Below are 26,180 nucleotides of genomic sequence, written 5' to 3' on the forward strand. Positions count from 1 at the left end.
AGATATTTTCTATTGAACTTCTTGTTATTCTTTTCTTTCCATAGAGCCAAAACGATGTGACCAACGCAGCATGAGATTAATAACTTTCCAAGCTTTGGGAGGTGGGTGTTTGTGACCGTGTGTATAGTAGAAGTGAGATTTTGAGAGAGACAATATAATGTATTTGAAGAAATTAAAACCCCTTAGTATCTCTCCTGATGTATCTCGATAACACACTATGCAATCTTCCAATAGCCTACCAAGAGTTCCTCTCCCTTCCTTGTGGTGGGAAACTCCTTTCCTTGTACATCAGGGTTGCTACCTTCGCATTTTTTCGTACTTCTTTAGGCTTTTAGGCAATAAAGCCCATGGATATTTCAAAAAAATAACTATCCACTACCAAAGAACAAAAACTCCCAATCTGGTTATGGGCTTGTAAAATCTACTGCTTTGTTCACTAAATTTTTCAAGAGAACTTATCCTCTTTCCTATGGAAACTGAAGTATAATTTTCAGCATTCTCGCTAAGGCACAGCCAGTACCATGCTAGCAGGTTGAAATATCCTAACTTCAGCACCAATTACGTCTTTGAGGCCACTAAAGATGAAACCAATCAAAGCCTTCTTGGTCCACCCTCAACCCCTTTAGCCAATTTTTCAAATTCCACCTAATATGCTTTCTACTGTCCTGTGGGATAAAATATCAAAAAGTGCAGTGTCAAAATACCCTTAATCTACCTGCCAAAACAAGCACATAATGACTGACGAACTTCTGCCATGTCAATCTCAACAGGGTGCATGAGTACAACGGAAACCATGGTACTCCTCATCTTCCAAGAGGATGGCCAGCACACTTTCTGAACATGAGGTCATCGTGATACAGAAAAATTGAGCTCCCCTATACAGCCAAGTGTCAGATCATCTTCTGACCTCAAATTTAGAAAACCTAAGCTATGTTGGAAGATAAAACATTATCCTACTTCATCTTTCTTAAAAATTCTTTAGAGGAAGTTAAACCTTGCTCCTTTGAGTGGAGTTTCACTTTCTCTCATTCTACGGATTAACTTTAATAGGGAGATTCACTTTCTGCAGGCCAAGTAGATTCCACTAATACTTTCCATGACCAATAATACACTTTCTGCAGGCCAAGTAGATTCCGCTAATACTTTCTGCAGGACGTAGTTGAAAAACATTTGTGCACTATGGAAGTGATTAGTTCAAAAAATTGGTATTCTTTGTAAAGTTGATTAGCTAATCTAAGAGTGATACCCCTGTCAAAAATAGTTGGATTCATTTTCCCTCCAACACATCCTCCACAACTTTCTCCAATGCTCCCAAATCCTTCAACCCCAACCATAAAAGTTTCAAGAGGAAGCATATTTACGCTTTCTTTCCATGCTTTATCACCTAGTTGGTATCAAGAGGTATGGTTTCCAATGCCTTGGGGTATTTGAAGGCATCATTAACTCCATTCTCTCCCAAGGCCATGTCTTTTGGTGCTTCCTCCCTTTTGAGCTCAGTAACGTACAGGAACTGAGCTTTGATCATCAACCGTGTGAACCACACGCCCCTTGCCTCGCTGCCTGATCTCCTCCTCCTAAAATCGACTCAGAATGAACTTTGACAGGAGTTTAGTGAGCAGCCCTGGCCTGGTTTAGAGGGTTATTAGGAACCATGCTGGGCGAGTTCTTTTAGCTTTCTCATGACCACCAGGACTTTTGTGACTCAGCTGAGGCAGGGACAAAGGCTCTTCTTTCAGTAATCAAGTTCTTCTCTCAACATTTCTGCAGCCTGATCATCACTGCAGGAGATTCAGCCCTTGGGAATTGTTGACTAACAAAGAATTCTGACAGTCTTTTGAGGCTTTGGCATTTGTTTGACAAGATAACTGAAATTTGTAGTCTTATCTAAGTTAGATGGCAACACACTTTGTGTGCTGAAAACTGCATTTAAGACTCACTAGCAAAGGACAGCATCTCCAATCAGTCTCTTGCACTTAGGGAATTCCTCCCCTCCCTTATAAAGATTGAGGCATACCCTCCCCTTATTGTAGAAATTTTTATGCATTACCAGATATTTCACAAGCTCAAAAAGAGAGGTATCCTCTCCGTGAAGATCATCCTTCATAACAACTGAATAAAAAAACTTTGCCCATTAAGAGGTCGCCTAATCTAATTTGGCAGGCAGACCAAATTACTTTCTTTCACTCATTCCCTGTCCTTCCAGTGTTGCTGACCAATTAGAAGCCTTACAGATAAAGTTCTCATTGTAGAGTGCCTGAGAGGAGTACCATTTATCCGCTAGCTAAATGGGATGATACTTCTAAATCTTTCCTGCAGAGAAGAGTGCTGAACAGTCAATATGGCTACCAAGCTCCTTGTCAGGTACAACCCGATATCCCAATTTACAGAACATCAAACCAATGGTGTGCTATTGCTAAGCTAAAATACCAGTTTATGACTCACATCAGATACCGAAGTCCATTCCTAGACAGACTTGTGACAGGGAAACTCCACCCTTAAAGATCAGTATCCAGAACTACATTGTCACACCAAGTGTAAAGATATTTGCATAAATGAGATAAAAGGGACTGGAGATTCAGGAACAAAGAGGATTTTCTAGTTCAGGATGGCCTTGAATGACCAGGAATCAAAGGACATTGCTGGCCTGCTGCAGAAATTGCATGCCCAATTCCTTAAACGGGATGGCAGTGATTAAAAAGTGTGGACCATTGACACCTCTGGCTACTTGTCTATAGCATCTCTATATAAGCAGTTTTTTGGTCCCTCTTTTGATATTCTGAGCAAAACTTTCCGGTCAAAAAACTCTCTATTTCATTGGGACAGCAGCTCATAAGAAAGCCCATACCTATGGTGAACTTCAAAGGCATGGGTGTCCTATATTGCATGTTTTGCATCTCTCCAGATGAAACTCTAGATCATCTAAAAATCCACTGCTCCTTCAGCTTTACATTTTAGAGTGCAATTTTCAACATTTGAATCCAGTTCTGCTCCCCTTCCTCCTTAATTGATCTCATCACACAATGTTATACATGGAACTTGCCATCAACAAGGAGAGCACTGTGGCCGCTGCACCTTGCAGTCTACTTGGAAAGAATGAAACAAAAAAGCATTCAATAGATCTTCTTCACCATAGGGAGCCTTCTTGAGTGGCCTCCCTCTATTGCATCTCTCGATTATCAGAAACCACTGGAGCTTCGTAGCCCCATTTTCCCCTCACATGCAGTCCCTCATTTTCAGGAATTTTCACCACTCCCTACCCCCCACCCCTCTCTCTCCTTTCCAGGCTTTCTCAAAATTAATTTTAATGGATGCTCATTGGGTAACCTGATCCACATTACTGGAATGGTTAGAGACCAGAGTGGCTCCATACTTCTTATATTTTTCAGGCCCAATTGGCACAAAAAACTTTGCTGAAGTAGAAACAAAAGCACTAATTCAAATATTGAAGCTATTCTCAGCCCCGGGCCCCCAGGCCTAGTAAAAAGAGATTTAGATGAAAGGACGCCCCCCCCCCATGGTGACGATTACATATTTGATGAAATCAAAGTTTTATGTAATTCCTTAATTGTATCGTGGGAGCATACACTTCATATTGCAAATAATCTCTCAGATACATTAGCCAAGGAAAGCTCTACTAGACCTTTCCATCTGGTTGGAGATTCCTTCCTACTGTAGCTTAATCACCATTCTCTTGTATTTCCTAAAGTAACAATAAAATCTTCCACTGCTTAACAAAATTTAATAAAAAAAACTTTCCCCTTTTTGATGAGTACAAATTTAAGAATTTAGAAAATGTGGATAACAAGGAACAAACTCTGCAAATGTTGCGAACTTCAAAAGTAAAATGCTAATTAAACTCTATTTTAACCACCATTGTAACCTTCCAATGTGGATTCATTGCCACATCAAACTAAATCCTTGTCAACATGTCAATTCTGAAAACAATTTTCTAAGTCATGCAGTCTTCCAAAAATTCAATACATTAGCCATTCCAGTTCAAACAAAATCTCATTTCTGTGGATTAAATTGTCTATAATAAATGGTGTCTCCTTGTATAATTTTTCTTCCTTCTCAATTTAGGTAGTTCCTGTAGATTAGAAAAACTACTCTGAGTTGAAGAGTTCTCACTAAATGAGAAGTCACATCAAGATGTTGGGGGAGAGCGAGCAAAAAAATGACAAACAGAAAAGGAAATGAAGAGGCTTGAGGGAAAGACCTCCAACCCCTAAATAGCGAATGCAATCCTGCCACCCACAACAAGAGATCGCAGGGCAACACTAGATTCAGCTAAACTATCAGAAACACGATTACAGGATGAGGAAAGTGCTGCCCAGCCAAGCATTTTACTGATATCAAAACATGGTAGAAGCAGAGTATGCTTTCAGTAGTGGGATATTATGCCCTTTCTTGACGATAAAGTGACAAAATTTTGCTAAATTTCCACTTCATATCCATAAATGAAAAAATAAAATAAAGTAAATAGTAACAAGTCGATAAGAAACTAACAGCCATTATAATTCTTGTTAGCCATTTTTAACTATTTGAGCCATTAACGCTCCTTCGTAACATAAAGTCAAAAAGAACAGAGAGGCGGAACGAAATTCTCTTAAACGAGATAGAAATTTAAAACCTACCTCAACGATCACTTCTTCCTTTTCCAACAAAAAATCCGTCATACCATGGGACACCGAGCCTCCAACACGCTGCAACAATTACAAAAATGAAAAGAGAGAGAAAGACCAATTCAGATATCTAGAAGAAAACACCATTCAATAAAAACGGAAAACCCCGAAGGCGAAAATTTGAGGCAAGTAAGGAACCCGAAAATGGCCAACCTCGATCTTGGTCCACTCGATGGCATCCCAACTCCCGGCGCCCTCCATTCCTCCAGTCACCTTCTACCGGAATTTGGGAACGCAGCGAAGATGAGACGCGGAGAAGCGTCAAGGGACGTGCATCAACTCGGATGCCGTTCTCGGCTCTCGCGGTTCGTCCCCACGTGCTGCCAGCCCCTTGCCCCTCTTATATGAGATCGCTGCACGCTCCGTTGCCCAGAGGCCTCTGTTGAGTTTGGTACATTGAGTGGCCTAAACCTGCAGACTCAGGTGGCATGTGCGGACAAGGTGAGTCGGGGGATCGTGATCCAATTGGCGCCCGGCGGCTCATTTATCGATTTACTCTTGCGTCGGTTTAATGCGTCTGGACTCTGGAGCATGTTGAATAGACGAGTCTTCTAATTGTTTTTGCGTGGCCGTGTTAACTAACTCCACCAAGCAACATCACAAGTCAAAAATAAGATAGCAGATGTGGTGCCCAGTATAGCTACTATGGTAAAGGATGAAAGAGGGTAGATTCCCTTTTTCCCCTTTTTTACTATTTTTTTTATTATCACAATAGACGGGACGCATCCTCCCTATTTGGTCGAGTTTGAAAACACACCATCTACTTGACTATATTTGAAAATTGTCCTTTATTTTTTGTATTATTGGTTTTATGACCTTAATTGAGATTATTTTGATAATAATACTTAAAAACTTTGGTAGTACAAAAGCCCCAAAGATAATTCTAGTAGTGTTATCATTAGACCAGCAATATCCAATCCATATAGTCCATTGAAGAAGAAAACAAGCAGCTCAAGTCACGAAACACATCATCTGAGCAACCTAACAACATTCATCGGATGCGACAAGAGAGATAGAGTCTCAAGAAAAGACCATCTAGAATGTGGGGACGAGGTTACATTTCCACCCTACAGGGCGAGGATGGGGACGGATATAAAATTCTATTAGGTTTTGGGTCGAGGATGGGTTTCCCCGAACTTGACCTGCAAGGATGTATACCTATAATACCCCACTCTTATATTAAAAAGACATTTGGTTTAATAAAAAAAAAAACTTAATTGTTTAACTTTAGTCGGGGTATTTAATATTTTTTTGGTTTCAAAACACTTTTCACGTGGACATTTATAACCTCTTATTTAAAAATAAAGACTCGGAAGTTTTTCCTTCATACAAAGATTAAAAAAGTTTAATTTAGAGCATTTAAGGAAGAAAAACATTAGGATTCAAAGCCTTTATTTATAAAAATTTATAATTTTTACATGTTAATAATTTCTATGGGTCCTTATTTTTGGGTTAGGTCAAAGATGGGGTGGAATATTAGGGGAATAGGGTGGGGATAGGATTGGTTTCACAACCTCGTTCAAGTTTTTTGGGGTTTAGGTTTTGGGAAACCTGTCCCTGACCCAACCCATGCCCAACCTTAATATGAACATGAGATAAGTCTAGGAGTCTTAATTTTGCAATAAAAAACCCCAAATCACAATCAAGTGATAATTGTTGATTCAAATGCATAGAGTACGTGATAAAACATTCTCTAATAAAAAAAATTCGCGCAAGAGCTACAACAAGAGTAGGCCAAGTGTTGCAAAGCTCCATGTCAAATTCTTCTCAACAGTCTGACCCGATTGGATTATTTGGAAAGTTGTTTTTCATAAGCTTTTTGGAAAAGTCATGTTTCTGAAAAGTATCTTATTTTCAAGTTTTTTGTTTGTCTTTTTTATTTTTAATGCCTAAACCCAATGAAATCTTTATTTTTTCACAAATATGATTTGGACGACCTAGTTACTTTTTTTCCCTTGTTGAAGTTTTGGAACATTTTGAAGTTGATTTGTCGCATGATTGGAACCCATATGAAAGTATCATCGGTTTAGTCTTTTTTGTCATCCAATCCTACAAACTTTGAGGTAGCCGGTGTTATAGTTTTGTATAATTGATTTTACTTTTTACCTAAATGAATTTAAAATGTCATAGGATCAATCATAAGTTGGTCATTTATCACCTTGATTCAAACGAACAAAGCTTCTAGCTCTCCATTCACCTTTAGTACAGTCATTCAACTAGTTCCATCATTCAGTATCTCGGTTTGTAATCATTGAGGTGGGTGGTCCTTACTTCTATACCAGTGTGACCATTCATTTGGTAGCTTGTAGGTGTTGCTAAGACTAGATGTGGATTTTTTCAACTACGAAGAGGTTTAGTCGGATCCTATTTTTGGCACCACCAAACAACGCAATAGATTCTGCCAAAACTTGTTTTTTAATTTTTTTAGTTATGAAGGTGTTTAGTCAAAAGTTTTTAGTGTCTCTTAGCACAATTATGGATTTTACTAAAACTTATTGTAAGTTTTTATAATTATGAGCAAATTTAGTCGAATCATCTTTTTGGCACCATCACTAAGCAACATGAAGAATTTTATTGAAACTTGTAAGTGTTTCCAATTTTTGGGAGGTTTGTTGCCAATAAATTTATTTAGAGATCAATGTTTAAGGTGAACTTTGACAGTTGGAAGAATTTTGCCCCAATTTGTTTGAAACTTAGAATTTCAAATATGGTTTTTCACTCAAAAAATTATTTTAAGATCAAATTTGAAAGGCGACAATTTTTAACACCAAATTTGTTAAAATTTTAAAATTTTTGGAGGAGACTCGTCCCAAATTTTCTTGGTATGGATTTTAAAGGGTACTTTATTGTCTCCAATTGCTTGAAATTTGGATTTCTAAGACAACTTTCTACCCCTAGGATCACTTGGCACTTGGAAGAGTTAGCCCCAATCACTTTGAAATCGACAAATATGAAAAAAAAAAATACGCCCTTCATTGTTTATATTTGGAGTTTTGAATATGACATTTTTTACCTAAGTTTGTTTGGGACATAAAGATATAAATGAATGTTTACACAAAGTAACTTGCATCATAAGAAACTTCTTATAGTGACTTTGAGTCATTTTTTGTTTTGGTATAATTTAATGCATATTTTGAGTTGTTTAAGCATTAACTTTTTAAGTGTAACAAGCGATCACAAACAATTATTACAGGTTTGCCTAATAGATTTTTTTTTTCTGATTTTTGACAAATAAAGTGTTTGCTTGGTCTTTTGCTTTTACCTTTTGGATAAACTTAGTTTACTTTGGGGTGAGTAGCGGACCCCCGCCCCACTATTGGCTCAAATGTCTCAAATACAATTTTGAAATAAACTATGTTGAAAGTGCTTAAATTTGTTGCAAATGAGTTATTTGATAATTATTGGTTTGCATTAGGGTGAGATTGACTTATTAGCTTTTGAGATTTTCATCATCACTACCGTTGTTTCAAATAGTTAATCATAATAAAATTTGAGGTTATAGTTTGTTTATTATCTAAATAAAAAAGAATTTCAATTTTTTCAGTAAGCTCAAAGACTTTGTATTTCATGGTGAAATATTTTTATGTGAGATGTCCAACATTTGATGTTATTTAGAGTAATGTGAAATACTTATCATGTTAATTTTTTCTAATTCTTTTGAAGTTGAAAGATTTACGAGTTGTTGAATTTATGAAAAAGTGAAATACTTTATTGACATCAATAAATTGTTATAATCAGAGTACATGAACCTCTATTCATAATAGAGGAAGGTAGTAGAGTTCAATTACAATAAAACTACCCTTGTCCCAATTACACATAAACTCTAACACTTAAAGATAAGTCATAACATAATTAAATAACTCAATATAGATAAAAGACAAACATAACTCAAACTCAAACTCTTCTTGGTCGTGACCCTAAGATAAAAATACTTTTATGAGTCTTTTTTTATCTTCCAACTGATGTGATAATGATGCCAGCTCATGGTAATCATTTTGGGTCCTACTTCTTATGGGTTTGGGCCCATCTTGTGGGTTTTCCTTGGTCACGTGACCCATCTTACATATGTGTGCCTTCATTGGTCGTTTGGGCTTGATCTTATCTTCCAACACGAGTTTTTGTTCAATAAGTTATTTCATTATTTTTGTAACATCCCCGTTTAAAAAAATGATACTTATTTTGTTATATTTCCCTAAAAAGTAATGATTAGTTTACTGCCAACTTGTTTTTTCTCATAAGTAATTGTCTTTGACTTAGTTATGATGCTAACAAAATACAATTAAAAAATCAAAGTTTCAACACGATGTTTTAATTATTTCTTCATCTTTTGAGGTTTATATATTGGTGTATAATCATTTTGTTAAAGAGTAAGTATGAAAAACTCTTTCATGATTCTCACATTAAGAAGTCTCATATAGCCAAAATTAATATAGTAGTCTTGCAAGAGTCTCACATAAGAGTTTATGTGAAAAATGTTTTAGTTATATTAGTATTTTATTTATGTTAAGTTGTTAAATTGTTCTAGGACTTATCTTTTAGTGTTTAACATTGGGTGTAACTAGGACAATATATTTTAATTGTAATTTAATTTAACTTGATTTTCCCTTTTATAAATAGAGACTCATTATACTCAAATTACAACAAGTCAGTGAAGTCAAACAAACTTTAATTTTGAGACATTATGAGGGTAACAGAGTTGCCATTGAGTGTCTGTTTCATTAAAGCTCTATGAAAATTTTAAGAGTTGCAGTAAAATTTCTACTTGTTCCATACTTTGTAACGACTTTAAGAGAATTTGATAGTATTACAAAAGAATTTATGTTTGTTGTAGGCTCTTTGAGGATTTTAGTGTAAACTAAGATATAAAACTATGATACAAAATTTTAACGTTTTATCTACTCAAAAAGCTCCTCTCCAAACCTATAGGTCTCTATCTATAGTGTGGTAGGGGTGGTTCAATCACCCCACCTTTTTCTTTCCCATATCTTCTCCTTTTTCCTTGACTAATCACACATGCAAGGAGAGAGTGACACATGACATCATTTTTTCCTCTTCCTATAAGAGTATGATACTTAATCGAACCACCCCATCTTTTTCTTTCCTATATCTTCTCCTTTTTCCTCGACTAGTCACACATGCAAGGAGAGAGTGACACATGACATCATTTTTTCCTCTTCCTATATGAGTATGATACTTAATCGAACCACCCCACCTTTTTCTTTCCCATATCTTCTCCTTTTTCCTCGACTAGTCACACATGCAAGGAGAGAGTAACACATGACATCATTTTTTCCTCTTCCTATAAGAGTATGATACTTAATCGAACCACCCCACCTTTTTCTTTCCCATATCTTCTCCTTTTTCCTCGACTAGTCACACATGCAAGGAGAGAGTGACACATGACATCATTTTTTCCTTTTCCTATAAGAGTATGATACTTAATCGAACCACCCCACCTTTTTCTTTCCCATATCTTCTCCTTTTTCCTCGACTAGTCACACATGCAAGGAGAGAGTAGTGACACATGACATCATATTTTCCTCTTCCTATAAGAGTATGATACTTAATCTTAGCTATGTTTAAAATGGTTTCATCTATCTTCCTTAGTTGGCGACAGCATGTTTCATTAATGTGTCACCATCCTTTTATTGGGTAACACTTTATTGCAATGCCATATGTTAACTATGTACTCTTTCGAAATACCATATATTAACCATGTACTATTTTCAAGCTGTCATATGTTAACCATGTGCTTGTTAATGGCACGGTACGGTGTCCATTTCCGGTTGGTGAGCGACACGCTGACAATCAAATACCATGAAGTTTCCATGGCTTTCAATGATCAGGTCCGCGCCGGTGACTTCAAAAACTTGGAAGAGCCGGAGCAGTTCCAGAAGCGGTTTCGGACGGCCGCTGTTCAGTTGCAGGACCACGAGTGCAGGAAAGTAAAAGAGGGAAACCTCGCCTGCGTTTCTCACGTATTTGAAGAAGATGACGTCAGGTCTTACGACGCCGTCGTTGTGAAGGTTATCGTTGCTTTTTCTCTTCTTGTATTTAAGATGTTATCTGTCTATTGATATTCTCTATTAGTTCTCTTATGAGCCTTTTGATAATTCCATGGCGTTGGGAATCACCGGCCGGAACCTAATATTGATGACTGAAACCATTTCCCACAGAAGGCTGAAAAATTAAAGATAATCGATGTTACTCAATTACCGTGGATAAATTGTTTTTCTCGAGGTCCAATGCAGATTTATCAGTTCAAAACGTATATGAACCATGAATCGTGCACTATCTTTGTGGGAGTGTATCTATATATGTAAGAATTTATGTATAGCTATATGCGTTTGTATTGATTATCTAACTGTTCTAGATGTGTTTCGGCAGGCATTATTTGTCAAACATTCTAATACGTAAGGAGAAGCACAGGGTGGTTGTCTCTTTTTTGTTGCGACGACGCATGGTCCAAATGCCGGAAAAAAGAAATGGACTACTATTGACCATATTTGTTTGATCCAGTCAGGAACTGTGCAAAGTGATCAGACATTGAATTACTTCTTTAAACGTTGCAGACAGAAGATTGACTCCTACGTACCTTCTAACCCTCAATCTCGCCCTTCTGTAAGTTGTTTGACAAGTTTCTGTGTATAAGTTTGGTGGCTTAACTATTTATTAGTCTGGAAGAAACATGTTCGGAAGTATTATTCTTGGCCATTCTGTTATTATGCCTCAACTTCCAGTTCAATTTTTTTTCGTATCTTTACCTCTAAATCTGGACGAAATGGCTGGTTGAAGTGAGCAGAAGCCAATAGTCTTAGCTATCTGCCTAATGCCTTGGATTCATCGGAATTTTCCTGCGGTTTGTATGATAATGGACAATATAGGCGGATTATATGTTATGTAAGTCTCTTTACATTGTCTCATACAAGTTTCTTCAAAGTGTTGATTCAGGAGTGCCTATCAATGTGTTGTTAGTGCTGCTCATTTTTTATTCAAGTCTCGTTTAGAGACTCCACCATAAGCTCTTTACAACTATCTGTTGGGAATTAGACGCCCTAATTCTAAACTAATGAGAGCAATAATAATAAACGCGGAAGAAGAAAAACAAACACGAAGAAAGACAAAAGATTTATACAGGTTCACCTCAAGGTGAGACTACGTCCTGTCTTTCGCCGTTGCAGTAATTCACTATGAAAATGAAATAGTTTACAAGAGAAATCGCACACCTGAAAGTGTTTTTCTCTAACCTCTCTAGGCCGCAATTGATGATACTCCTCGGATAATAAAACCTTAATAGCGGTGTCTCAAATATAAAAAGAAAACTAGGGCAACCACAATACAGGAGTAAAATTCCCAAATTACCTTTAATGAAACAACAATTAATATATCGTGGACCTGGCGGGGGCTCTGCCTTTGGATCCCCGGGGAGGGGGGCTCCCCCTTCCAATCCCCATGGCGACCTTAACGTGAAGGTTGATCCTTCCGTGTACCGACTCAGCATAAGGCATTAATTAAGTTCCACAACTTAACACTATAATCTTAATCCACAAACTTGCCAAGTATTTATGACTCAAATTCTGAATAGAATTGATTGTAAATGCCATTTTTGTAGGCTGAAAGTCATGTGCGGTCTAATGATACAACATATGCTTCAACAGGTCAGTACATATCTTTTTTTCTGTTTACTTTTTATTTTCAGAAACCTGCATATCGAAAGGTATGATATACTTTCCTGAGGTAAGATATCTCTCATGAGCTTTTTGTTATTGAATACAAGAAAGATGGACAGTTGTGAGGTGGGAGAGGACATGGACTTGGGAGGAGGCTATGTACCAGCCTAGGTTTCTGAAGCAACGAGTTCTTATCATTTTTTTTTGATAGCTAACTTGGAGAAAGATATTACCCCGACAACAATTGTGGATTTCATATATCAATGTACATGTATTTCAACTGAGGTCTTCATATGCCCCTGTTTATTATCGGAACCATTTGCTAGGGGAATTGTTCAAGTAGGGAATCAAGAGAAACTTTGGAAGTTATCTGAATTTTTACTTGATCCAAACCATCTTGTTGTTTCCTTGAGTGGAAGGTATACACTGATCTTCTTATGTCTGATTTCCTTTGTATTGGAAGCATTAGAGTTTAACATTCTTTAAGCCATAATGGTTATGCTCCAGTTTGGTTTTAATTAGCTTATGCTCCTTGCTGTTTTTTTCTTTTTTCCTTTTGGTTCCCGTGTTTTTCACTGACTTTTGCTATTATGATGCCTTGCATCTGCTGTAATGTTAAAGCATGTCTAAGAAGCTGCTAATAACGTTGATCATTTAGGATTTCATGTATTTCAGAGGCCTTTAACTCTTTCTAATGTTTTATTCTATGCTATATCTGCTCTTTATGATGGTCATGCCTAGGATACATTTTTCTTTCTCTGATCAAAATTTTAGATGTTTTGGAATGGTCTGATGGATTTTTCAAGTATTTATTGAGCCTAAGAAAAGGAAAAAACAATATTTTTTATCCAATTAATTTGGAAGTACATCTTCTAAGAAGTCTATTTAGAACTCCTCATTAATCTTATTAAAGTGATGAATTGCAAAGTAGCATGTATCAAGCTCAAACAGGAATTTTATAAAGCTGTACCATGACAAATTTTCCTTCTTTTTCTGGCATGGACTGAAATCATGGACATAGAACTGGTTAAACAGGCAAATCAGCACAATATATCGGAGAAAACATGGGAAGGGAATGAAAGAAAATTTGAACACACGATGCGTAATATATTTAGGACTGTAAGTGAAGTCTGATGAGTGTTGTTACCTGATTAAGTTGCAAAACTGGAGGGAATGGAAAGAGTACTTCTCTGCTGGAAAGGACAAAATCCGTTAATGAAGCAGACTTAATGAAAGCATTAGATGTATTTCTATGTTGTTCTGCCTTCTCTTTATAAACTTCTAAAATGAGACACTGGAATGGACAAAATCCGTTGAGTGAGCAAACTTAATGAAGGCATTAGATATTTTTCTGCTATATGGTGTTCTGCTTCCTCTCTATAAACTTCTAAAACCAAACAGTTTTTTACCCCTCACACAGAGAAGAGGGGTGGAAGGGCTTTTATTATTCGAAATCCATTTCTCAACTCATGGAATTTTAGGGCTTCTGTCTTCAAATTCAAGTAATCCGTGTTTACTGAATGGATTTGGTAGCTGGGAGGATTTTCCTTGGTGTAGTTTTAAGTTTTGTTGATTGGATGAACATAGAGGTATGAACTAAAAGGTATTGAATGAAGCCATTTGTACTAGTTTTCCATAACCTTCTAGCAGAGGTTTTAGGGGGGCATAAATATACTTGTTGTTATAAGGTGGATATGATTGGACTTTGTTAATAAGTTTGCTATTGAAATGATTGAGATATGTTGCTTTTAAAAAAACAATTAAGATATTTAAGGTGGAAATTGTATTTCGAAATAACAGGTTTATATAATTGGAGAGTGAAAGCAGTAAACACTTGGAAGGCAAAGTGTTGTCTTTCATCTTATTTCCAGGTGGTTGTTGGACATTTATTTCTTGACAAATCTCATCTGTTGCAGACCATGGGTGACTGAAAAGAAATGGGGAACTGGAACAATTTGATGCCACGTTTGGTGGATTAAGGTCAGAGGTTCAGGTGAGTTATCTGTGCATTCATGTGTCTCATATTTGGTTTATAGCTCTTTTTTTTAATTTATTTATTTATCGTAAATCCCTGTGTATCTATGGTAAGAAGAAGATTAGAGGAGGGAAAGTAGGAAAGGAAAGAGTGGCTGAGAAAAGAATAAAATAATGAAGCAGAATATGAATTCAATAAAAACCTGTCTTTTAAACTCTTTCAATTCGAAGTTCTAATGCAGAACCATTTTGTGCCGACAGAGGAAGAAAAATGGGTTTATTTTTTCTTAGCATGAGTTGACAGTGGTTTTGCTTCCTTTTTTGTTTCATCATTCTGCTTTGTAACTGCAGAAGGTCCAGCCTGGGAAGGGTAGAGATCATGTTCAGAGGAAGTAAAGAATATGAGACAGGTCACCGCCTAAGAGAACTATTCATTGAATATCATGAATACTTTCAGTTGCTTCATGAAAGCCTTAAGATTGAAGAAACAAAACTTTTGCAGTCACTGATGTGATTTTTTAAAAAGATATATGCAAATAGTGAAAGGAATACAAGATAACAACATTTTGAAATGCTTATGGATGATTCAGGTAATTTTATTCTTGTCATATTTGTTTTTCGTTGTTCCTGAATAAATACACTGTTTTCATGGAGGTTCTAACAACATGATTTTCATTTTTGCTGTTTTGACCTCTTCTAAACTGCAGTACCGGAGATTCCCATTTTTGTGGGACTGCTGCCCTTAGTATGATGCCGTAAAGACAACATGACCAGAATTTGTCAGATTAGCAAGTCATTGAAATAGAAAAAGAGGGGAAGAAGCGGCCCAAGGTTGTCATTTCTCTACTGTAAAAGCTGATGAATTTATCAAATTGCATTGTGAAATGGTATATCACACTTGATCGAAAGTGAACTTTGTTTCTAGCTTTATCAGGAGATGTTTTCCCAGACGGCTATGGTTCTCTGCCTTTTTAAGATAATTATACGTTGGTAACATTAGGTTTTGAGAAGCTAACAGGCCATTTAATCCTACCATTTTTTTTTTTTGTTTTTGGTTTATTCTCTTAATTCATAATATTTATAGTATTACGTTAAGGCATTTATTTATTACAATATAAAATAGATATAAATAATAAGCAATTACACTGTACATGTATTAAAAATAAACCCTGATCACTTTTAAAAATGTGTCTAAAGCCTTAAAAAAAGTGTCTTGATCGTTGATTGAATTATTAGGCTAGAGCCTTAGATCGTCCGAGTTTTAACTTATCTTATAAGAATAAACCCTGATCACTTGAAAAAAAGTGTCGAGTCCGATCGTTGATTGGAGACACTAAATGCAACAAACATTTCTGCACACAAAATTCAATAATGGTAAAATAACCATATGATCGACAAATTGTCCTTGATTATATGTATTACACATAAAGGGTCAGGATCCGTTAAACCTGGGAAAATCGGCTTCACCCCTCACTGGTCTCTGAGTCACATTCAGAGGCGTCCAATTTAGAGGAACCGACGGGTTGTCTTTCCCGCTTTCCCTTAGGACAAGTGCCCTATACTTTCACTATTTTCTCTTTTTTATAAATTTGGCTATACGACAATCCCGTGGTCCACATCGTCACCTCTGTGCCCTAGTGCGCCTCAAAATATCCCGGGGCCTTGTTGTCATTCCGTCACCCAAATTTCTCGTTATATTCGAAAATTAATCTGACTTCACTTCATTACCTGATTCTTCTCCAATTTTTGTTTGTTTTTGGCTAAGGCGTTAAACCTGCCGATACCCGATACTTTGCTTATGCAATTATTTAAGATGAGAATTAAGTCCAAAATGCTTAGCTTGCTTCGATAAGACAAGCACTTGATGGCGGCTTCCCGTGACCCACAAAGATTAATAATTAACTGGGGAGACGATTAAGGCGAAGTGGCTGAAGCTATACCGTCCACATGGACAGCTGAGGGCGTATCAGATCGTTGTGGGCCCATGATCTAGAGAATATTGCGGGTGCCGAATTTTTCAGCTTCGTCGAAGCCCTGGGAAGCGAGTACGAGTGGCGCGTCATTCATACGTACCTGATCTCAACTTCACGTGGGCCTAGCAGCGGGAAAGAAAAGAAGAAAGCGGTTAGAAAGGTGCGGGCCCACCGGTGGGTCCGAGTTAGTAAAATAATGTAACTGAAATGTCTCTGCCTTTTTCCATTCCTTAATCACTCGTTCACGGCTTGCTCTTCCCCATGCACTAACAGCTCACAGCCGTGATCTGCCAACAAGTTAGCGCCCCCCCTCGAGGCGTATCGATTGGCGTCACTGGTTTGCTGGTTTGATCACGGCGGGAGGGGATCTGGATTCGCTCTCGGCCGCTTGATTGGTGAGTTTTTGGAGGGCCATCGGGTTCGGGAGATGGCGGCCTTTACGCTGGCGAGGCTTCGGTTCCCACCTGTTTCTCCAGTCGGAGCCGCGGGGAGATCGGGTGGGAATGGCGGGCGGAAGAGTGTGAGTTTGTCTGCGCTGACGAAGGACTATCTCTCTTGTAAGCATTTTAAGTTTCGGCGGCTTTTGTGTTTTTGGTTGCTCTTTGGACTTGAAGTCTCTTAACATTTTCATGTGGAAGAGAGGGATTTGTTTTTTCTTTTTTGGTTTTGATATTTTTATCAGTAGTCGTTATTCTGTGAGTGTGTTGTTTGCAATTTGGCATTTTGTCCACCGGCTTTGCAGGTTTGCTGCCTGTAGTAGTACTGTTTACTACGGTTATGATCCGTCTCTATTATTTTTATTATTGGTCAGCGCATACGAATTACTAACTTGCATCATTAAACGACTGCGCTGGTGGGGAAGACTGGTTTAGATGTTTTTCCTGCTCGAGAGACAAAAGTGATTAAAGATGGTGAATTCAAATTATTGCTATTGTAGGAGCTGCGTGTCTTCGATGTTTTCCGTAATCAGGGTATGTCTAGACGAGAAAACGATCTTCTGGAAAGTCGTGAAAGTCAGCTGTAACTTGCTGGGCAACAGGAGTGCTGAAATTGAGTAGAATAAACATATAATGATAGGTTCACTATCATCTGGATGCAACGCGTTTAAATTGAAGAATGCAAACAATACGAGCATCATGTTACTGGATGAGGGCACGGGATATTCAAGTTTCTGAGTTATTGTAAGAGCCTACTGGATTTATTAGAATGAAACATGAAACAATGATGTGAAGGATTAGTGGCTTTCTCTGTCCTGATTGTCTACACTAATCAGAGCAGCATGACCGATTGCTTGTGGAGTTCTCTTTGAAAAAATCAAAATGAGTAAAAAATATTTTACATTGTCAGAAATAACTGGAAAGTTTGCATCAGTGTAGAAAAATCTTGCAACCTAGGGGCTGCTCTGAACCCGTAAATTTGTTTAATGCTGGAGAAGACAAGTATTCAGAGGTCATTGTTGACTGGCTTTATACATGGAAGTTTTTTTATCAGACACCAGGTTCTGTTTTAATTTGCGAATTTTATGGACAAGTCTGCAGAGATAAAATTTTGTTAGGTATTTCTTTGGATGACTTGATTGCTTGAATTTTTGGCTCTTGGAGCATACAAAATTGTATTACAGAGAGAGCATGGGTGCATGTTTCATTGACTAAGTGTCTAAAAAGATGGTGTGGAACAACTGGCTCAGATTATATGAAAACACCACCGGTCGGGTGCTCAACAGAGCTGTTTTGACCATTGGCCTATCCAGCCGGATACAAAATTTGATCCTTGGGGTAACAAGCCATTCCAATTTGAGAATTGTTGGCTCAGGGAAGCAAACTTCTACTTCCTCCTCGCTAATTGATGGTGAGACATTGACCCAACGAGCAACGATGGTTGAGCTTTCCCTCTTAAACTCAAAACTTGTCAAGACCAACCTTAAATCCTGGTCCTCGGAACGTGGCTCTACCAACAACGCTAAGAAGCTCTCCCTCCTCTCTTAAATTACCGATGTTGATCTTACCTAGGAATAAAGGTCCCTTAACCTGAATTCTCTCATTGCATTCTTATGCATCAAAAACATCAAACAATCTGGCCCAGGGAGATGGAAACACCAAATTTGTCCACTCAATTGCCTCAGTCAGGCGGAGGACTAACCAAATCACTTTGTTGTGCAGCAATAGCCAAGTGATTTTGGATAGAGTTTCCATTACTGATGCAATTGTTAGCTTCTTCACAGACTTATATATGAAGAAATGTTTCAACCACCCATTGCTCCGTCATATTCAGCTCACTAAAATTAGTGCCCACACTGCAAACTTGCTGGAACAACCTTTCTCCTCCCAAGAAATTGAAGTAGCTTCCTTCAATATGCCATTGGACCGTGCCCCTAGACTTGATGGATACAATGGTGAATTCTATTGAAATTGCTGGCCGACTATAAAAGAAGACTTCACTGCATGGTGCTCAATTTTCATAAGAATAGCATCACTTACTGAGCCATGGGGACATCCTTCATTTCCCTTGTCCCTAAAAGACAAACATGGAACACCCCCATACCAATTAGTCATGTCTCCAGCATATACAAGGTCATTACTGCTTGCTCATAGATTCAAGTCCATGCTACCCACAATCATACATCATGGGCAAAGCACCTTCGTGAAAGGAAGAAATATAATAGACTTAGCAATGGCAGCACAGGAGATGCTTGACCACTTCAAGCGTTTTGGACTCCCTCGAATTGCCCTCAAGCTTGATTTTGAGAATGCATTCGATCGAGTCAATTGGAAGTTGGTTGACAACCTACTCATGAGCATGGGCTTTGGCAACCGATAGAGATTTTGGATCCGAAACTGCATCTCCTCGGCTTCGTACTCCATTCTCCTCAACGGGACATCTTGCGGCTACGTTGATGGCTCTCGAGGCATCCAATAGGAGGACCCTCTCTCCCTTTCCTTCGACATTGTTGCTGAATACTTGTTTGCCATGATCTAAATAGCAAAGAATAGTGGATGGCCTACTCCTATCTCCAATTGAGAAAGCCTCGTTGGCCCACTTCTTTAGTTCACCGATGACACTCTACTTTGGGTTTGGCACCTTCAACCAAATCAAGAAGAAAAAAGCTGTACTGGCCTCTTTGAGTTGACTTCGTGACAGAAGATAAGCTGGCAAAAAATGACAATTCTGGGGTACAACATCGGCGGTGCCAACCTCAATCAAATGGCTAGCTACTTGGGCTGCTTCGTGCTAATCCACTTTGCTCATTTCTGGGGCTTCCCTTGTTGGACAACATGCCATAGATGAACTCTGAAGCCTTGTAATTGAGAAACTTGAGCTGCACCTTGCTACCTAGAAGGGAAAACTCCTATCGAAGGCTTGTAGGCTGGTAGTCACAAAATCCTGCTTGGCTATCCCAAACTACTTCCTTTATCTCTTCCCCCTACCCTGCTTCTATATGCCACTGAATAGAAACTATGAAGAAAAAATTTCTGTGGAGGTGTCTGAGAGGCATATATAAATACCACCTTGTCCTTTGGGCGGAAGTCTATAAACCAATGTCACTCAGTGGTTATCTGGCTTACAACAGACATGAGTTTGACACTCCTATTAAAGTGGATTAAGAAATTTAACATGCTGCCCAACTTGATTTGGAGACCAATGGTCATTGCTAAGCTTAGACAAATGGTGGATTGGTGGTGGTCGTCATAGGCTCATAGCAGCCTCTCCCCTATTTGGAGGTCATTCTTCCTCCTCCTCCCGAAATTTACCTCCACAACAAAATGCTTTGTTGGGAGTTGGGATGCTAACCAAATTTTTGTCCCATTGGTGGTTGGGAGACATGTCCTTCAACATCTTTTACCAAGCTCCCATGAATATCACCACTTGCACCTCTTCCACTGTTGCTATAGCTTGGCAAGAGAATGGTGGTTGGGACTTGCGAGTCAGACGTGATTAATTGATGACGAGACTTCTACTATCTAACCTCATTACTAACTTGGCATCGGTTAAGATCCGTGCTCACATCTCGGACAAGTTGATTTGGATAGTAGACCCTAGTGGCAAGTTCCCTGTCTTCTTAGCTTACACTTATCTTAGTGGCTGGAACGTCAATGCTAATCAAAGTACTGCAGCACTGACCTGGTGTCTTGCTGCCCCGCCTTGGGTTAGATTTTTCCTTATAGACTGCCAACCTAAATAAAATCCTCACCACAGATAACTTGTATCGCCAAGGAAACCTGGGACTTGACCCCAATTACCCATTTTGCAACACCAAAGTAAGACGGTTAGCCACCTTTTCATCCACTGCCCTAAGCATGGAAGGTCTGGTCTCTCTTACTTAATTGGATTGGCCTGCTTCCATCCATCCTCTAGTCACCTTTGGGTGCCAAAGCTCCCTAAGATGGGCAAGATTCTCCTCTCTAGCTGCCTTGGGTTCATTCCTTGACGTCTTTGGAAAGGAAGAAACAACTGACGCTTCAATGCAAATTCAGAAGTGCCAAGGAGATTTCTAAGAGTGACAATTGTTAGCCATGACTGCTCTTGGTTGCTCACTAGAAAGGAATTCCAACATCTTCAAGACACGGCTTTGCGCCACAACTGCGTCTTGTGGCTCAAATGTCCCTCCCATCCAGGTAGCTGATCATCCGCAACTTTCAGGATACTCCACTTACAATGATGCTAGACCATTGGGAATTTTCGACTCCACCTCCCCTGAATTCACTGATCTTCTACATGGTCTCATCATTTTTCGTGACCGCTTCTCCGAGCCCTTGATTGTTGAAGGTGATTCCAAAGTCGTAATTGATTGGTGTGGAAACGCCAAGGAGCCGCCTTGGAGGCATTGGGCAACTTATCATGACATCTGTACTATTTCTTCCAGCTTATGTTGTACTTAGAATCATATTCCCTGTTCAGCAAATTCCTTTGCTGATGGGCAAGCCAAATTGGGAACCTCCCCTCAGTTCGTTGTTGTATTAGGAGAGTATCCCAAATTTTAATTATCTCTTCCTTTAATAATATTCATACAATATTAAAAAAAAGGATCTTTTCAGTTGTTCTGCATGACAATGGCTCTTTTCAATCTGTTCTTCCTTTTTCTTTGCTGAAATGTGTTGTTCTATCTTGGATTGTCATCTAGATCTGCATCTCTTTAAGCAATTTTTACATGTATCTATTTTCAAAAACTTTGAAACTTTGCTTTTTTTCTTTTCTTTTTTGTTATAAAAATGCATACATTTTCTTCATCTCAGTTCTATATATTCTTGACCACGTCTTTGTTTTGCTACATAACCATCCTGTTCAGGTCAAAAGCTGATTGGGTGCTTTTGTGTAGGGAAGGTTTGTGCTGGAAATTCGTCTTACAATACTGATGCCGCTTCAACTACCGTTGGTGCATCTGATAAAATACTTGTCTCGGGTGGATTAAGCGAGGACTCTTCTTTGCCCCCCTTAGATATGGTGGAAGTACCTGAAGCAGCTGTCAATGAACTCAAGGTTTGACAAACAAGATTTTTTTTCTGCAGTCTTTTTTTTTTTTTTTTTTGAGTTGGTGCTGGTCTCTTCTTGTTGCTACTTATTTGTGTATGTGAAAGCATGTGAGTGCATGAGGACATAGTGTGTTCTGATAGTGAAATACTTCTCTTTGTTTCACTTCACCATAACAGTTTTTTTAACAGTTTGTTCTACTTCTATTTGTTCTTATTAATGAATTACCTTTTTCGTAAAAAACATTGTTAAATTTATCTTTAGAAATTAAACAGAAAAGAATATTAAGTTAAAACAACCTTGAAATGGCCTGAACAAGTGAAGCTACAAATGGAGAGAGCTATGCTATGCAAGCTTAGGAGGCTAATTTTTGAATGCTCAAACTCAAACTACAAGGTGGCAAAACAATTCTAATAAGGCTTAAGGGGGGGGGGGGGGGGGGCGGGTGTTAGTCCAAAATGAATTAGACATGAATAACTCTCGCATTACTCCGTTCATTTGATTAGGCCGTTAGTCCAGAATGATCTCCTCTTCATTTGAATCATGCCAGGTAATCTTCTTAGGCAAAAATGGGGAATCGTGTTTCATACCTATTTTGAAAATCATCCACATGAATCACTCGCTGGACGCGTTTCTGCCTCCCCTGAACGAATTTTTTCCCCTCATTTCCCTCTATTCTCCCTCTCTCGGCTTCCTCTCCCGAATTTTTTTTGCTCCCACTCACCTTTTCTCCCTTCTTGGCCTTCCTCCCCCGAATTATTTTTCCCTCTCTTCTCCCTCTCGGTCTCCGTCACAGAGCCACCATCGCAAAGCACAGGAGGCCGAGCCTCTGTCCCAGAGCCTCTTAGCCTCCCTCTCTCCTCTCTCTCGGCGTACCATCGGAGCGCCGCCTCCGTCCCCGTTGCCTACTGGCCCGCCCTTGTCTCTTGCCTATGAGGAAGACGACGCATCGGGGCGCCGTGAGGAAGACGAAGCTGGTTTAATTTTTCATAAGTTAGGAAAAATTAAACCAGCGTCATAAAAATAATAATCCATATTTTTTATTTATAAAATAATTTTTTTATTTATTCAGTATATTCATTTTGTAATTACTGTATTAAATTAGTGATTTAATAGTCATAATTAAAATATTTTTAAAATAAACATTTGATAAATTGTTTTGGTTTAATTACCCCATTGCTATAATTAATTAAACCAATGGTTTTAAATTTTATGGTAATATATTATTAATTAATAATACGTAAAAATATTTATTTTGTTATTGATAAAATAATTTATTTATTTATTTTTTATTACTGTATTAAATTAATGATTTTAATATTAAAATATACCTCATGTTATTAAAAAATTTATTTATTTATTTATTATATTCGTTTATGTTATTTTTTATTTTATTTTTTATTTTTTATAATTTATTCTAGTCACACATAATTATTATATTAATTTATAATAAACTGTAATCATTAAGTAATATAATATAGTCTTTCATTAATTAGTTTATTAATATATTTTAATACTACACATTATCACTTATAAGTGTAGTAACCATGTTTATTTTAGTTAATTATCTGTTTAGGTATAGGTTCTATTTAAGTATATTACAAAAAGTTACTCATTGTCTTGTTTATATCATATTTTTCATTTTGGGGCATTAACACTGGAACCTGTTTTCCAGTGCACTTGAACTCGTCTATATTAACACCCAAGGATGAGTTGAAGTTGAATCAATTCATTTAAGATGAATTGAAATCTTCACTTCATTTCAAGTTCATTGTGGACTAACCCCCCCTTAGGTATTCATTTCAACTATATTTAGTAGTTCTGAAAATAACTAGGTTAATTTTATTTGCATAAGAGGCAATTCTTTCCCTTCTCTGTGCTCTGCCTCTCTCTTTCTATCTTTTTCTGTCTTTATCTCTACCCTTCTTCAAATGTTGATTGTAGGAAGTCATCGAGAGAAAAACGAAAAGTAGTGACTGGCATGCGTTGTTTAGCAATAAGTCTAGATGGATCGAAGCAAGGAACGATGAAACAAGCAATTACTAGGAATCAAATCAACCACAACTTTGTAGCTGATAGTTTGACTAGGATGATGTGAGTTGAACACTTAATAGGCTATTAATTATAATAATAATAATTTCACTTCACTCGAACAGAAAGGCTTGTATAATTTTATGTTTGTTATTTTGGTTTTCATTTGTTATGTTCCCTTCCCTCTCCTAGTATTTGTTGGTGCCTAGAAGGAATGCAGCAAAAGAACTTTTGATGGTTGGTGCTGATCTGGGGGAGGTGTTTGGAAAAGGATGTTCCATTTATCTTGGTCTGGGTTACAAGGTTCTCTGAGCTTCACTGTCTTCCAGCTCTGTCTTTAAATGGTAATTGGAGATCTCTGGCCTCCGTTTCTCATTTCAGGTTGGAGTCGTTGCTCCAATGAACTGCCAGTCACCTAGTGGTTCCTTCTGTACAAGTGGACTCCTCGCAACTCCTTGTTTTATCTTGCTCGTGTTTATTATGTTGTTCGACTGCTGTATTTTTCCTTTATCTTCTTAATCTATTCCTACCTTGCTGTGTCAAAATAAAATCTAATTCTTTTTTATATTAAAAAAATATTAATCCATGAAGGTTTTAACATCTTCTTCATCTGAAATTCATTGCAAGTAAAAGCCCCATGATTGTGGACTTGGATTATCAAGGAATTGTATTTTGGAATGTTCCTCCTAAAATTATGTAGTCATTGCTCATTTTTCTCTCTTTCATGATGTTTTTATTTTGTCTTATTAACCATATTCTTTTTAGCTCTTTTTTCCCCTTTTTGGAATGATAATTAGAAACATGTACATACTACACCCCATACGTTGGCAGGATTTGGGTCCAAGACCTCGTGTTAGAAACCCTCTCATGTGGTAAAGGGCCAATCTCCATCCATAGCTCTATTTGGCAGAAAAAGATATGCTTAATATAAATATTTAAGGTTGAATATGCTTACAGCAATTTCTTAAAAAAAATTCCTTTTCCTTTGGGATAAATATATATCTCCTTGTTTGAGTAGGAAATCAAACTACATATATAACTAAAACAAGAAGTATGTAAAATAAGTTTGTTCCTTGGAAAGTAGCATTCCTCTTAAACACCTTGTTGTGGAGGAAGGCTTGCCTAGCTAGGTTTGTTTGTACTTTACTCCATCTTTTAATAGCTTATACACCACATTTCAAAAAAAAAAAAAAAGTGACCAGCAAGGATACAAGGCGGAAACAGAATGGAAAATCAAGAAGAACATCATGAAGACAATCAAGCTAATTATTCTTACATAGAATGTGAAAAATAAAAGTTCATGATCTTGTTCAAAATTTATGTAGTGCTTTGTTTGTATGTTTGTTCTGCTTTCTACAATACTGAATTGTTGAACTTTGTATCTTATTGAAAGTTTGTAACCTTTTAGAGGGAAAACTATGAGTTGTAAAATTGTCTTAGGAATCCCAAGTTATTTCACCTCTAGAAGATGAGGAGAACGAGGTGGTGCGGCAAGCATCTATTCCTTCTCGCCCAAACGTTGATGTTGACAAAGTTGAAGATACACTAGAATTTGCACCTGAAAAAGCCATGGAAAGTGAGCCAGAGGTTGAGTATGTGAAACGATCTGTTCCTCCACCTGGTAACGGACAAAAAATATATGAAATAGACCCAACTTTGAGGGGTCATCGAGCACATCTTGATTATAGGTAAGAGAAATTTGTCCTATACTTAGTACATTACTTGCTTCTCTATTCCCATCTATGTTGTGTTTTTCTTTAAAAGACATTTATGTCTGTTATATCTGTGTTTTACTGCAATATTATGTTGCATATAAGGAGTATGGACTTAAGTCTATCTAAGCTAGGTGGACCCAAATTTTAATTCACCATGAAATTTTAATTGAATTACTTAAAAACTTGATTTTTTATGTTTATATTTATTTTTATTTCATGCATTCATGATTTATATGCTGTTGGGATTTTCTTATTTTTATCAATTTTAATGATAAAATGGTGATAATGGCACTGTTAGAAATGTAATGAAGCAAATTGCATCTTGTTTAATAGTATAACTTTTTCTTAGAGTAAAAAGTTGGGTGCAGGCAAGGGTGGCTGGACCTCCTTTCCCTCTATCATATGCATTGATTATTTTTAGTTCTCTTATGACTTATTTGCTCGACTTCTTTGGAATTTTCAAGTAGAGCCAACCTAAGTTTCCTTGGGTTTTAATTATGTAATTTGGTTTTTGTATCTGTTTTGTTGTTTCTACCATATGTATTGATTGTGTTTAGTTCTCTTAGACTTATTTACTTGACTTCCTTGGAGTTTTCAAGTAGAAGCCATCCAGATTCACCAACTGAACTGTTTTTGTTTTACATTTTTGGACTCCTATACACTAATCGT

General features: G+C 37.5%; 2 protein-coding genes across 2 annotated transcripts in view; one reads left to right on the forward strand and one right to left on the reverse strand.

The window, feature by feature from the left end:
• Positions 1–4,971, reverse strand: part of LOC137956627 (phosphatidylinositol-3-phosphatase myotubularin-1-like) — a 32,287-nt gene extending 27,316 nt beyond the window's left edge. The window contains exons 1-2 of the mRNA XM_068804188.1: positions 4,836–4,971; positions 4,635–4,703 (exon numbers count right to left, since the gene is read on the reverse strand). Of these exons, the coding sequence (XP_068660289.1) occupies positions 4,635–4,703; positions 4,836–4,883 (117 nt within the window). The 5' untranslated portion in view covers positions 4,884–4,971. The remainder of the gene's footprint in view (positions 1–4,634; positions 4,704–4,835) is intronic.
• An 11,579-nt stretch (positions 4,972–16,550) lies between these two features.
• Positions 16,551–26,180, forward strand: part of LOC137956867 (1,4-alpha-glucan-branching enzyme 2-2, chloroplastic/amyloplastic-like) — a 76,692-nt gene continuing 67,062 nt past the window's right edge. The window contains exons 1-3 of the mRNA XM_068804520.1: positions 16,551–16,856; positions 21,614–21,774; positions 25,237–25,484. Coding sequence (XP_068660621.1) covers positions 16,727–16,856; positions 21,614–21,774; positions 25,237–25,484 — 539 coding nt within the window. The 5' untranslated portion in view covers positions 16,551–16,726. The remainder of the gene's footprint in view (positions 16,857–21,613; positions 21,775–25,236; positions 25,485–26,180) is intronic.

Source organism: Aristolochia californica, unplaced genomic scaffold (genome assembly GCF_029961685.1).
Source record: "Aristolochia californica isolate CCGP_79_NKW_82.1479 unplaced genomic scaffold, dmAriCali1.0.hap1 SCAF_2, whole genome shotgun sequence".
Lineage (NCBI taxonomy): Eukaryota > Viridiplantae > Streptophyta > Magnoliopsida > Piperales > Aristolochiaceae > Aristolochia > Aristolochia californica.